This window comes from Lithobates pipiens, unplaced genomic scaffold, assembly GCF_037356315.1.
Source record: "Lithobates pipiens isolate NorthernLeopardFrog02 unplaced genomic scaffold, aLitPip1_a1.2 Scaffold_37, whole genome shotgun sequence".
Taxonomy (NCBI): domain Eukaryota; kingdom Metazoa; phylum Chordata; class Amphibia; order Anura; family Ranidae; genus Lithobates; species Lithobates pipiens.
The window spans coordinates 15,776,906-15,789,202 of NW_027507825.1; the positions used below are offsets into that span (position 1 = coordinate 15,776,906).

Below are 12,297 nucleotides of genomic sequence, written 5' to 3' on the forward strand. Positions count from 1 at the left end.
TTTTTTTGTTGGGGCTCCGGGAAGTGATCCAGGAGAACAAAGCTCTCACCTTCCACGCCCATCCAGAAAGCTTCACACTTGTCCTGGTTGACCTTTGAACCTGATGCCTCTGTATACTGCTTTATCACTGAGACCACCTCCTGCACCTCACCAGTCCCAGAGACAAAAACAGAAATGTCATCAGCATAGGCTACAACCTTCAAAGGAGGCTCACCAGCGATGCCCAAAAGGTACCCCACACAATGGTCCATTCTCTAGCCTTCTAATGAAGGAGTCGATTGCAAACACATATAACAGAGGACTCAATGGGTACCTCTGATGCACTCCCGAGCCGACCACAAAGGGTTGCCCGATCCAACCATTAACCAGAGGAAAGCTTTCAGCCTCTTTGTACAAAATCTTGAGCAAATCAATGAAACCCCCCTCCAGGCCATATCTGCCAAGAAGGAGCCATAAGTACTCATGATTAACCCTATCAAAGGCCTTAGCCTGATCCAATGTCAGCAAAAATTGACCCCAACCAGCAGCCCTACAACGCTCCAAGGCCTCCCGGACAGCTATCACTGCTGAGAAAGTGCTTCTACCTTGGACCGAACAGTGCTGGTGGTGGGATAACAAACTGGCTGCCACTGGCGAAAATCGCCAGAAAAAAAATCTTTGCCAGTATCTTTCTATCGACATTAAGAAGGCTAATGGGGCGCCAATTCTCAATCATCGAAGGATCTTTACCCTTTGACAGAAGGGAGGGAGAGAACCCTCATACAGTCATTAAAAACCTCTGCAATTAGGGAGCCAGGATCGTCTTAAAACATTTATAAAATTCAGCTGTCAAACCATCTGGCCCTGGCGTTTTCTTGATGGCCAGTTTATCAATAGCCTGGACTACCTCATCTGCAGTGATTTCATCTGCCAAATTCATCAAAAGGAGCATTACTTTCCAGTCCTGGTGTATAGTCCAAAAAACCCAACATCCTTGTCCGATCAAGGTCCCTTCCTCCCAGGAGATCGGTATCGTATGAACTGACAACCTCCAGGATCCCTGACCTAAACTTCGTCAGAGAGCCCATACTGTCCTTCAGGCCATTGACCGTCTTAACTGCTACGCCCTGTTTACAGTTCTGGTAAGGGTCAGGAGAATGGCATTTCCCGTAATCCCTCTCCTGAACCAAAGAGGGGTGCCGGTCATATTCATGTCTCTTAAGGAGGAGCTTCACCTCAGAGATCGCCCCAGAATCTCCTCCATTCGAAACAAGGCGATCAAGTTTCCTCCGCAAACGCTGGTAGGTGATATACTTATCTCGCTGTTTTTTTCTTCCTATAGCCTTGAAAAGCCTTACAGTCCGCTGTTTTACAAGCTCCCACCATTCTGACTTGCTGTTACAAAAGTCTAGGATCGTTACCTGTGCTTGAAAAAAATCCTCAAAAGGATTGTCTTACACTCTTGTCTTCCAGGAGGGCCGAATTCAATCTCCAGATACCCCTCCCCCTAGGTGGCATGTCTGAGGCATTCAGAGTCACAAATAGAATACAGTGATCAGAAAACTCCACTGCCCGACACACAGTCTCCCTTTAAAAAAACCTATCTATCCTACTCTGACTACTACCACTTTGTCTGGAGACCATAGATCAGGCGCAAGGCCTGCCCCCTTACAGAGACATTCAATACCATGCATCACCCAAACTCTACCTCAATTACCCGCCAACACGTTACCATACCAGAAAAATGGACTGCAACCCCGTTGTAAGGCTCGGCTGCAAGAGACCAAAATATGAGGGACCACGTCTCCATTCCTCCTTTGCCAGATGTATATCAGCCAGACTACTCAGATGGGTCTTTTGCAAAAACAAAATGTCAGCATCAAACTCGCTGAGCAAAAATAAGGCCATATGACGAGCGCTTACTGATCTTAAGCTGGCAACATTAATGGTTGCCACTTTTAACGGAGTGGGAACTGCCACTAGGGTAGTTGAGGCAGACGTTTCTTAGCCTGACTACTCCCTCTCCCTGGAGAACCAGCGTGCTTCATTGCACCCTGGCACTCATCCATAGAGGACGCTGAACTGAACGAGTCCCACTCATTATCATCATCCGACAGGACCTTAAACTTATTTTGCAAAGGCAAAACTTTAGGATTGAAGGTAACTGAACCCCTTTTTTTCCTTCTTTTGCCCTTCCTCCTCCTATCCTCCAACCACTCCATATCATCCTTAGATAAACAGGAACCAGCCTCCCCACACCTATCCTCCCCTTCACCCCCCCCCCCCCCACTCTCCCTTCCCTTATCTACCACCAGGCCAGCATCTCCACTATTTTCCCCACTCCTCTGCACCCCACGATCTGCAATAGAAACCCTGCAGCGATGGGGGAGGGGGACTGGCACCACACCTGACGCACCAGCCTCAGCACCTCTTGCTGCCTCTGCAATTTTAGAAGACACAGAAGGATTGGACACATTCTTGGCAACTGGAACTTTACATACAAACTGGGAAGACAGGGGCACACTAGGTACATGCACAGACTGGGGAGACACAGACACATTGGGTTTTGGCAGAGACTGGGGCACTACCGACTGGGGAGACACAGACACATTTGGTATTGGCACAGACTCAGATGGACTCACAGGCCCTTCAGATGCTGAGCTCTGAGCATCCTCCATGTCCAGACGGAAGATCTCTCTCACGAGCTCAGGCTTGTTGTGCATTGCCTCAGGACATTGACTGTAAGGATGTTCCACCGCATTGCACAGATTACACCTTATAATATTACAGTCCTTTGTCAAATGTCCTATACCCTGACACAGAGAGCACTTCATCACTGGACAGGAGGATGCAAGATGCCCTTTATCACCACACTTGTTGCAGAGCTTTGGCTGGCCCGGATAAAAGATGGTCAGCCTGTCCCTCCCCAGGAAAGCTGAGGATGGCAGATGCTGGACAACATTGTCAATGACCTTTAATTTTAGCTGCACAGACCATCCCCCTGTCCATATTCCCCGATCATCCAAAATCTTTTTTAGGGGGCTCAGGACGTCCCCATACCTCCTCAGCCATACAGTCAGATCCCCTTGTGGTATGGATTCATTACGGACAAGAATTGTCACCATTTTAATAAGGGGCTGGCGTGATATAAGCTTGGGGATGAGCCCTTTCCAGTCCGGCAGGCCCCTACACACGTGTTCAGACTTCTCCCAAAATATGTCTAAAGACTCCGGATGGATAAAGGACAAATCATACTCATAGGAATCTGCCGAACTGATCAGGGCGAAGATATCTGCAGGCCTAAACCCCATCTGCAGGATTTTATCCACCACTGTCCTCCTATGTGGGGGGTTTCCATCGCCTTCCCATTGTAACTAGACAACATTCCTCCTTTTAAACAGGGAGGAAGATAGAACGTTCCCATGCTCCTTCCCTGCTTGCTCCCCCTTCCCAGATCCTGTGGCATCAACACCAGCATAAGTTTTTCTTCCACCACCAGCATTTGCAGTCTTGTCCTTAGGCACCTTCAAACCTGCTGGCAGAGAGTCTGAATCAGCTGGGATAGCAGTCTTCTGACTAGCAAAGGCAGGGCCCACCCCCTCCCCCTGCTCTGAACACTCAGATTCAATCCTGGGATCAATCACAGTCTTGGCTGCTGCAGACTCCTGGAGAGCTGTAGCACTACTGCTCCCAGCATCTCCTCCACCATTCACAGGAACAGCCGCTGTGCCTGGTCCAGGCAAAGTCTCTGTATTGTCCATGGACCTCTCTGCAGACTGAAGCTGACAGTTATTAGCAGATGTATTTGCTTGCAGTATATTGTCTATGGGTCTGGGCTGACTGCCTGTAGTAGTACAACACTCAGCAGGCCCATTGTCATTAAAGTTCCCACCACCCTGCACACACACTGTAACTGTACCTGCTCTCTCCACAGGTCTTTCTTCCACAGGGCTAGGAGCGGTGTCCATCTTCTCCTCACCTTCCTGGGGAGCTGAATCTGGACTGGTCTCCAGTTTATTTTTCAAATCCAGCATGCCAGAACCTTCAATCTCCTGCTCAGATGTTCCACATTGCTGGGGAGGGAAGGGGACAGAGGTCTCCGCCATTGAGGGCTCAGCAGATGTCTGAGGTGTTGAACAGCCGGGCTCATCCTCTGGGCTCACTTGTTCACTCTTTGTCTGGACCTGCATCTCCTCACTCTCCATGCAGGAAGTGGCTCCTCTTCTCATTTGGTTAAAGCGGGACTCCGCGTTTTTTTTTTTTTTTAAAAGCCAGCAGCTACAAATACTGCAGCTGCTGACTTTTAAGTAGTGACACTTACCTGAATAGTGACACTTACCTGTCCAGCGCGCCCGCGATGTCAGCACCCGAAGCCGATCTCTCGATCGTCACTCGAGTGCCGCCGCCGTCTTGGGTATGGGAATCAGGAAGTGGAGCCTTTTCGGCTTCATTTCCCGGTTCCCTACTGCGCATGCGCGAGCCGTGCTGCGCAATAAGGATGGACCCCGCTGTCTCTGGGATCCGTGTGTTTCCCAGCAGGCAGCGGGGGACTTTCGGAAAGGGGCATAATCTACGCCCCTTTCCGCAGATAGCTATGCCGGAAGTGGGTGCAGATACCTGTACTGTACAGGTACCTGCACCCCCCTCCCCCCTGAAAGGTGCCAATTGTGGCGCCGGAGGGGGGGGGGGAATCCAATGAGCGGAAGGTCCACTTTAGGGTGGACCTCCGCTTTAAATCTTTCTTCATTTCTGTATTTTTCTTTAAATGCTCCACTATTCTCCTTCATAGAACTCACCAATTATTTCTGCTTCCGCAGAGCTTGTTCCAGATCTTTCAATTCAGGCCTCAGAGCCGGTCTCTTCTTGCTGAAGACTTTAGCACAAATCTGCTTTTTCTTTTAAAATTCGGCTTTCAAAGCTCCCATCTTCTCCTCTTCCTTCTCAATCTGCTTCAGCGTTTCCACAATCCTCCGTCTAAAGGCAGACAGAGATTCATCTTTCCTTGGACCAGGCCCAGAATCTTCCCCAGGCTGAGGCCTATCCAGGGGGCCCCTCGCCAGGGTCCTCCCCAGGATCCAGCATCTCTCCTGGGGCAGAGAAGTAACTCTAGCCCTTGGTCTCTGGAAGCACAGGAGCAAAGGAACTAGCAACCTCACACCTCGCTATCAAGGAGCGGAATGTCAGTTTCCCACCATCCCTATGCCGAGTTCCTGGGTCTGAGTGTACACCCGCTGCGCCCATTATGAGGGGTTCCCGCCATCCCTGTGCTGTGCCGACTTCCTGGGGTTTTAACCTTTAGTTTAGTTAACTTTTTGTAAAAATAACGAAAGTTTGTTATGATGAATTTATCATTATGAGGGGTTCCCACCATCCCTGTGCTGAGTTCCCAGGTCTGTACACCCGCTGTTCCCATTATGAGGGGTTTCCACCATCCCTGTGCTGAGTTCCCAGGTCCGTACACCCACTGTGCCCATTATGAGGGGCTCCCACCATCCCTGTGCTGTGCTGACTTCCTCTGATTGGTGAACAAAACACCAGTCATGTTTCTGTTAATTTGAATCCGAAATTCTAAAAATTCATTAAGGAAATGTCATATTTCCTATGAAATTCTTAAGCATAGAAATTCCCATAGGGTTCCCACCATCCCTGTGCTGACTTCCTGGGGTTTTATTAGCTTTTCGTAAAAAATTACGAATTTTCGTCATGATGAATTTATCGTTATGAGGGGTTCCCACCATCCCTGTGCTGTGCTGACTTCCTGGGTTTGTAACTTTTAGGTTTGGTAACTTTTCCTTAATTACAAATTTTCGTTATGAATTTGGATCCGAAATTCGTAAACAAAATTTCCTAATTCGTTCGGAAATTCGTATGCATAAAAATTCGTATTTCGATAAAATAAGATTGAATTAAAAATTCGTATTTCGGATTCATACGAATTTTGGGGAATTAGTATGAATTTTCGTTTCGTACGAAAATAAATAGCACGTCTACTGTGTGTTATGTATGGCTTGCTGGCTGCAGAATGAGGGGTGTGATTTATGTTGAAGTGGGTAAGTTATCATTTACATATACAAGCCTCATGTACCTCCCACATTCACTCCCATCCCAAGGATTTATGGGAAATGTAGTCTGATTACATTTAGAGAGAGAGAAGAGGATATGATGCAATCACTGTTCTAAGAGATCCTCCCTGCCAAAAAAGATGTATCTTTTAAATCAGAAAACTGACTTCCTGAAAATTAAATCAGTCATACCTCTTAAACGGTAAGAAATTTCACAAATGTAATAACAGTTTTTTTAGGATTTTTTTGAAAATCCCGGAGTTCTGCTTTAAGGACTGGAAAAGATTTTGCCCCCCTTAATAATGACAAATCCATTTTTTTGATACGGCGTTGCATCGCTTTAACTGCCATTTGCTCGGTCGTACCCAAACCAAAATGTATGTACTTTTTTTTCCCCACAAATAGAGCTGTCTTTAGGTGGTATTTGATCACCTCTGCGCTTTTTATTTTTTGCGCTATAAACAAAAAAAGAGCCACAATTTTGAAAAATAATAAATATTAAAAAAACAAATACATTTCTTCCTTAGTTTCAGCCAATATGTATTCTACATATTTTTGTTAATATACGCTTATTGCGATTTTTTTTAAATTGGTTTGCGTATAATAATGCCTGTATTATCAGCACCCTCTTGTGGCCAAAATGTGGTATTGTTTTCTCATTAAAAAGTGGTTGTAAACCATTACAAACCACTTTGACCTACAGGTAAGCCTAGATTAAGGCTTACCTGTAGGTCCAAGAAATATCTCCTAAACCTACACGGTTTAGGAGATATTTACAAAAAGACAGCCACCGCCGTCTACGGCGTATGCGCCGCAGACAGTGGCGCGCAGGCGCACTGAGCAGGCTGCAGATCACGGCGATATGCCACTCGTGGACGGCTCCCGTGCGCACTCTGGGATACATGTAGCGGTGAAGATGAAGAAGGAGGACCGCTTCGGGGCTCCGTTCTCAGGTAAGTTATTCATAATGAGCTAGTATGCTATGCATAGTAGCTCATTATGCCTTTGCCTTGCAGGTTGCATTTAAAAAATTATATATATATATATATATATATATATATATATATATATATATATATATATATATATATATATATATATATATATATATATATATATATATATATATATATATATATATATAAAGTGCCTTTACTTCCTCTTTAACCACTTGCCGCCCGCCCTATTACAAATTGACGGCGGCAAAGTGGTTTCATAATCCTAACCGGACGTCATATGACGTGATTAGGATTATGAGCCGCTGCGCGCCCCCGGGGGCGCGCATCGCGGCGATCGTTGTTGCGGGGTGTCAGTCTGATACCCGGCAACTACGATCACATGGTAAAGAGTCTCCGTCGGAGACTCTTTACCGAGATCAGCCGTGTCCAATCACGGCTGATCACAGTGTAAATGGGAAGAGCCGGTGATCGGCTTTCCCTCACTCGCGTCTGTCAGACGCGAGTAGAGGAGAGCCGATCGGCTGCTCCTCTGACAGGGGGGGTCTGTGCTGATCGATTATCAGCACAGCCCCCCCGAGGATGCCCACACTGGACCACCAGGGACACCACTAGACCACCAGGGAAAAGGTAATAAAAATCCATAATCCTCCCTAGACCACCAGGGTGCCAGTCAGCACAATGGGTGCCAATCAGTGCCCATAATGGATGCCAATCAGTGGCCACAATGGGCATCACTGATTGGCATGCATTATTGTTTGGCACTGATTGGCATCCATTACTATAACACCGATGCCGCCTATGAGTGCCCATCTGTGCCGCCTATGAGTGCCCACCTGTGCCGCCTATGAGTGCCCACCTGTGCCGCCTGAGTGCCCACCTGTGCCGCCTGAGTGCCCACCTGTGCCGCCTGAGTGCCCACCTGTGCCGCCTGAGTGCCCACCTGTGCCGCCTATCTATGCCCACCTGTGCCGCCTATCTATGCCCACCTGTGCCGCCTATCCATGCCCACCTGTGCCGCCTATCCATGCCCATCCGTGCCGCCCATCCGTGCCGCCCATCCGTGCCAGCTATCAGTGCCAATTTGTGCCACCTATCAGTGTCCGTCCGTGTCGCCCATCCGTGTCGCCCATCAGTGCCGCCTATCAGTGCCACTTCATTGGTGCCACATTGGTGCCCATCAGTGCCACCTTATCAGTGCCCATCAGTGTAGCCCCATCAGTGCCCATCAGTGAAGGAGAAAACGTACTTATTTACAAGGTTTTGAAACTGAAACAAAAAAAACATTTTTTTTTTCAAAATTTTCGGTATTTTTTTATTTGTAGCGCAAAAAATAAAAACCGTAGAGGTGATCAAATACCACCAAAAGAAAGCTCTATTTGTGGTAAAAAAATGATAAAAATTTCATTTGGGTACAGTGTAGCATGACCGCGCAATTGTCATTCAAAGTGCGACAGCGCTGAAAGCTGAAAATTGGTCTAGGCAGGAAGGTGTTTAAGTGCCCGGTATTGAAGTGGTTAAAGCAGAGGTCCAGCCGTTTTTTGTTTTTTTTTAAAGTCAGCAACTACAAACACTGTAGCTGCTGACTTTTAATAAGGGCACTTACCTGTCCAACGAGCCCGCGATGTCGGCCCCCCAAGGCTGAACCGTCCATCGGATCGAATGCTCACACCTCCATCTTAACGAAGGGAAACAGGCAGTGGAGCCTTGCGGCTTCACTGCCTGTTTCCTACTGCACATGCGCGAGTGGTGTGGCGCTTTGTGAATGGCCCTGTTTCTGGGACACACACATCCCAGAAGTCAACGGGGCAGCTCGACAAAGAGAAGGAAGTGAATGAACAGTGCGGTGGAATAGGAAGGGGCAGATTAGGAAGACCGCCTAGCAACAGACATTTCTGGTATGTAAAAAAAAGTTTTCTTTAAAAAAAATTTTTGAAGAATGTAAATGTATTTTTTTATTTTAGGGTGGACCTCCACTTTAAGGTAGTATTTCAAAAGACGATACTGTAGTCCTTAGAAATGAAGGAGAAGGTTCAAAGCATGTCGGGAATCCAGGAGGTTGTGGAAAGAGATGGCCAGGAGACAGGCACTCACAACGTAAAGGAGATTTTTTTAAGCGGGAGTTCCGCTGTTTTTTTTTTTTTTAAAGTCAGCAGCTACAAATACTGCAGCTCCTGACTTTTAAAATATGGAGACTTGCCTGTCAAGCGCGCCCGCGATGTCGGCACCCGAAGCCGATCTATCGATCGGCTTTCGGGTGCTGCTGCCGCCATCTTCGGTGTGGGAATCAGGAAGTGAAGCCTTGTGGCTTCACTTCCTGGTTCCCTACTGCGCAATATGGACGGTCCTTGCTTTCTCTGGGATCCGTCTGTTTCTCAGCAGACAGCGGAGGGATGACAGGAAGTTGAGTAGCTAGCCTCAGAATCTGTGACGATCTATGCCTGGAAGAGGGTGCAGATACCTGTATTATACAGGTAGGCATCTTCACCCCCCTTCCCCCTGAAAGGCGCCAATTGTAGCTTCAGAGGTTGGGAGGGTTTAGGGTGGAGCTCCACTTTAAGTAATCTTATATTGGATTGTCAAATATAACTGTTGTTTGTATTGTTATTACTATGCTGACGTTATAAGATGAAAGTGTATGCTGTGACCATAGATTTTCCTTTAACATACCAGCGATGACTGCAAAGTCAGCAGCAACGTCACAGGCTATGGTGTCGCCATTTGGGATATGCTTTTTCACCAGTTCTTTCACCTTGCCGGTACCAAGTTCATTCCCTCCATCGCCGATCCCTGGCAAATAAATATCAACACCGGATTACTGCTGGGACGTCACAGGAGGGTCGAAACAGCTACATTCAGAAATATCTGCATACATACCAGTCGTCGATATACCGCGGATATTCTGTGCAGCCTCAAATAAGTCATCGATGGGATCCACTAAGTGTTTGATGTTGATTTTTCTGGCATTGTAATAATTACCATCGTTGGCCCGTCCAGCTCGTTCTATGGCTACCAAGTGGTCAAACCTGAAAAAGAATATTATTTGTACTTTTCAGCTGCTTAAAGGTTTAATTCATCTTTAACAGGAAAAAAAAAAGGGGGAGGGACTGATCTTTCCTTGAAACTGCATTAAAATACCCTTTTTCTCCAAGTTGAAATGTGCCCGCTGCCCTCCAACCCCTGTGCTCTATGCTGGGATAGGACAGTAATGGTCATTACCCATCATCACTCACACTTCCAGAGGAAGAGAGGAACCATGTCTGGAGGATGGGTCCTAGCTTCAGGGCACTGTAAACATTCACTAGCAACTCTGCTAGAATATTTTTTTTATTTTTTTTTTAGATTAAAAAAAAAAAAAAAAAATGTATGAGTTTTCCGTTTTACAAACATAAAACAACATCTCTGCCAGTATTTCTAACCTGGGCGAGGCTGGATCTCCACTCTCACACAGGAATTTTAAAGCAGCATCATAAGCATCCTCCTTGTAAGATAACAAAGGCACGGGCGTTTTCATCACTCCTGTTCAGAAATAAATATAAAACTAGTTATATATTTTAATATATAAAGTAATACTAAAGTCTGTTTCTTTAATTTAAAAATAATAAACATGTTATTAATAAAATATGCCAAAGATAAAAATTAAGCAGTCATCTCAGCATTAACAGCGAGAATAGAATAATAAAATACAATATTCAGCAAGAAAATAAAAAAGATGAAAAGTCCTTTGAGGAATCAATCAACATACAAACAAATAAAAAGTCCACATAAAATCTATGTAGTAGAAAATGTAGTAAAAAGGTGTGCTCAGTAACCCTTAGCAACCAGGACTAGGTATCTCATCTGGATACCATCACCACCACCTTGTGCAAGAAAAATCCCCGTTGGTAATGAGCTCACCAGACACAGGTGTAAAACGGGCCTTTAAATCTCCATACACTGCGAGATAAAATCCGATCCTCCCAACACGATGCAAGTATACCAGACACTGAAGCCTGTCACCACCTGGGCCTTGCTCCTATCAACGGATTAGATCACTTCTTTCATAGAGTAGTTCATAAATGCAAAAAGAGAAGGGGGAGCTGGCATATACTGTTTATTGTAATAAAACACCCACGCGGTAATAACTGCTTACACAAAATCAAGACGAAACAGCATAGACATCTGCAGTTCAGCGCAAGTCACTTCTCACCGCCTCCGTGATGGTAGTGGCTGCGATGGAACCCGGGATGACCGGCACTATGACTGACAGACGAGGGAGCCGTGTAGTTACGCCCTAATGCGTTTCATCATCACATCTTTGTTGTTATACTTACCTGCTCTGTGTAATGGTGTTGCACAGAGCAGCCCCGATCTTCCTCTTCTAGCTGGCACTACTGGCCCCTCCCTCCTGCCGAGTGCCCGCCACAGCAAGCAGCTTGCTATGGGGGCACCTGAGTCGCTGCGGTTCTCCCCTGCCCCCTCTCTCACCTCACTGACTTTGAATGACAGCAGTGGGAGCCAATGAGGAGGGAGATGCCAAGACTTACCTGCAATATCACTGGATCAAGATGGGCTCAGGCAAGTATTAGGGGGGGTTCAGGGGTCTGCTGCACACAGAAGGTTTTTTCAACTTAATGCATAGAATGCATTAGGATAAGAAAATAAATAAATACATACATTAAAAAAAAAAAAAACTATGACTTTACAACCACTTTAAATATATTTTCATTTTTTTTTTTTTTACAGGTAAATATTAGTTTTAAATTATATTAGTTAATATGGTTTAAAAATATAACTTTTTTATATTATTCTTATTGTATTTATTATTATTATATTATTCTTATTGTAATTATTATAACTATTTTCAAAATGTACCTGTAAAAAAAACAAAAAAAAAAAAAAACTTTCTGATTTTACAACCACTTTAAATATATATATATATATATATATATATATATATATATATATATATATATATAAAAAATATATATATTTTTTTTACAGGTACATTATGAAAATAGTTATAATAATAATAATATAAAAATGTTATATTTTTAAACCATATCAACTAATATAATTTAAAACGAATATTTACATTTATATTTAAATAAAAAATATAATGTAATAATATAACTAAAATGATATATATATATATTTATTTATTTATTTATATATACACACACACACACACACACACACACACACACACACACACACACACACACACACACACACACACACACAATATTATTATTGTTATACAGGATTTATATAGTGCCAACAGTTTGCGCAGCGCTTTACAACATAAGGGCAGATAGTAC

At 44.9% G+C, this 12,297-nt stretch overlaps 1 protein-coding gene across 4 annotated transcripts in view; it reads right to left on the bottom strand.

Moving 5' to 3' along the window:
• The window catches only part of DGLUCY (D-glutamate cyclase), a 47,820-nt gene that overhangs the window by 5,254 nt on the left and 30,269 nt on the right, over positions 1-12,297 (bottom strand). For all 4 annotated transcript variants that reach the window (XM_077466761.1, XM_077466760.1, XM_077466759.1 and 1 more), the window contains 3 exons: positions 10,417-10,516; positions 9,875-10,023; positions 9,668-9,787 (listed from right to left, as the gene is read on the bottom strand). In XM_077466761.1, the coding sequence (XP_077322887.1) occupies positions 9,668-9,787; positions 9,875-10,023; positions 10,417-10,516 (369 nt within the window). The remainder of the gene's footprint in view (positions 1-9,667; positions 9,788-9,874; positions 10,024-10,416; positions 10,517-12,297) is intronic.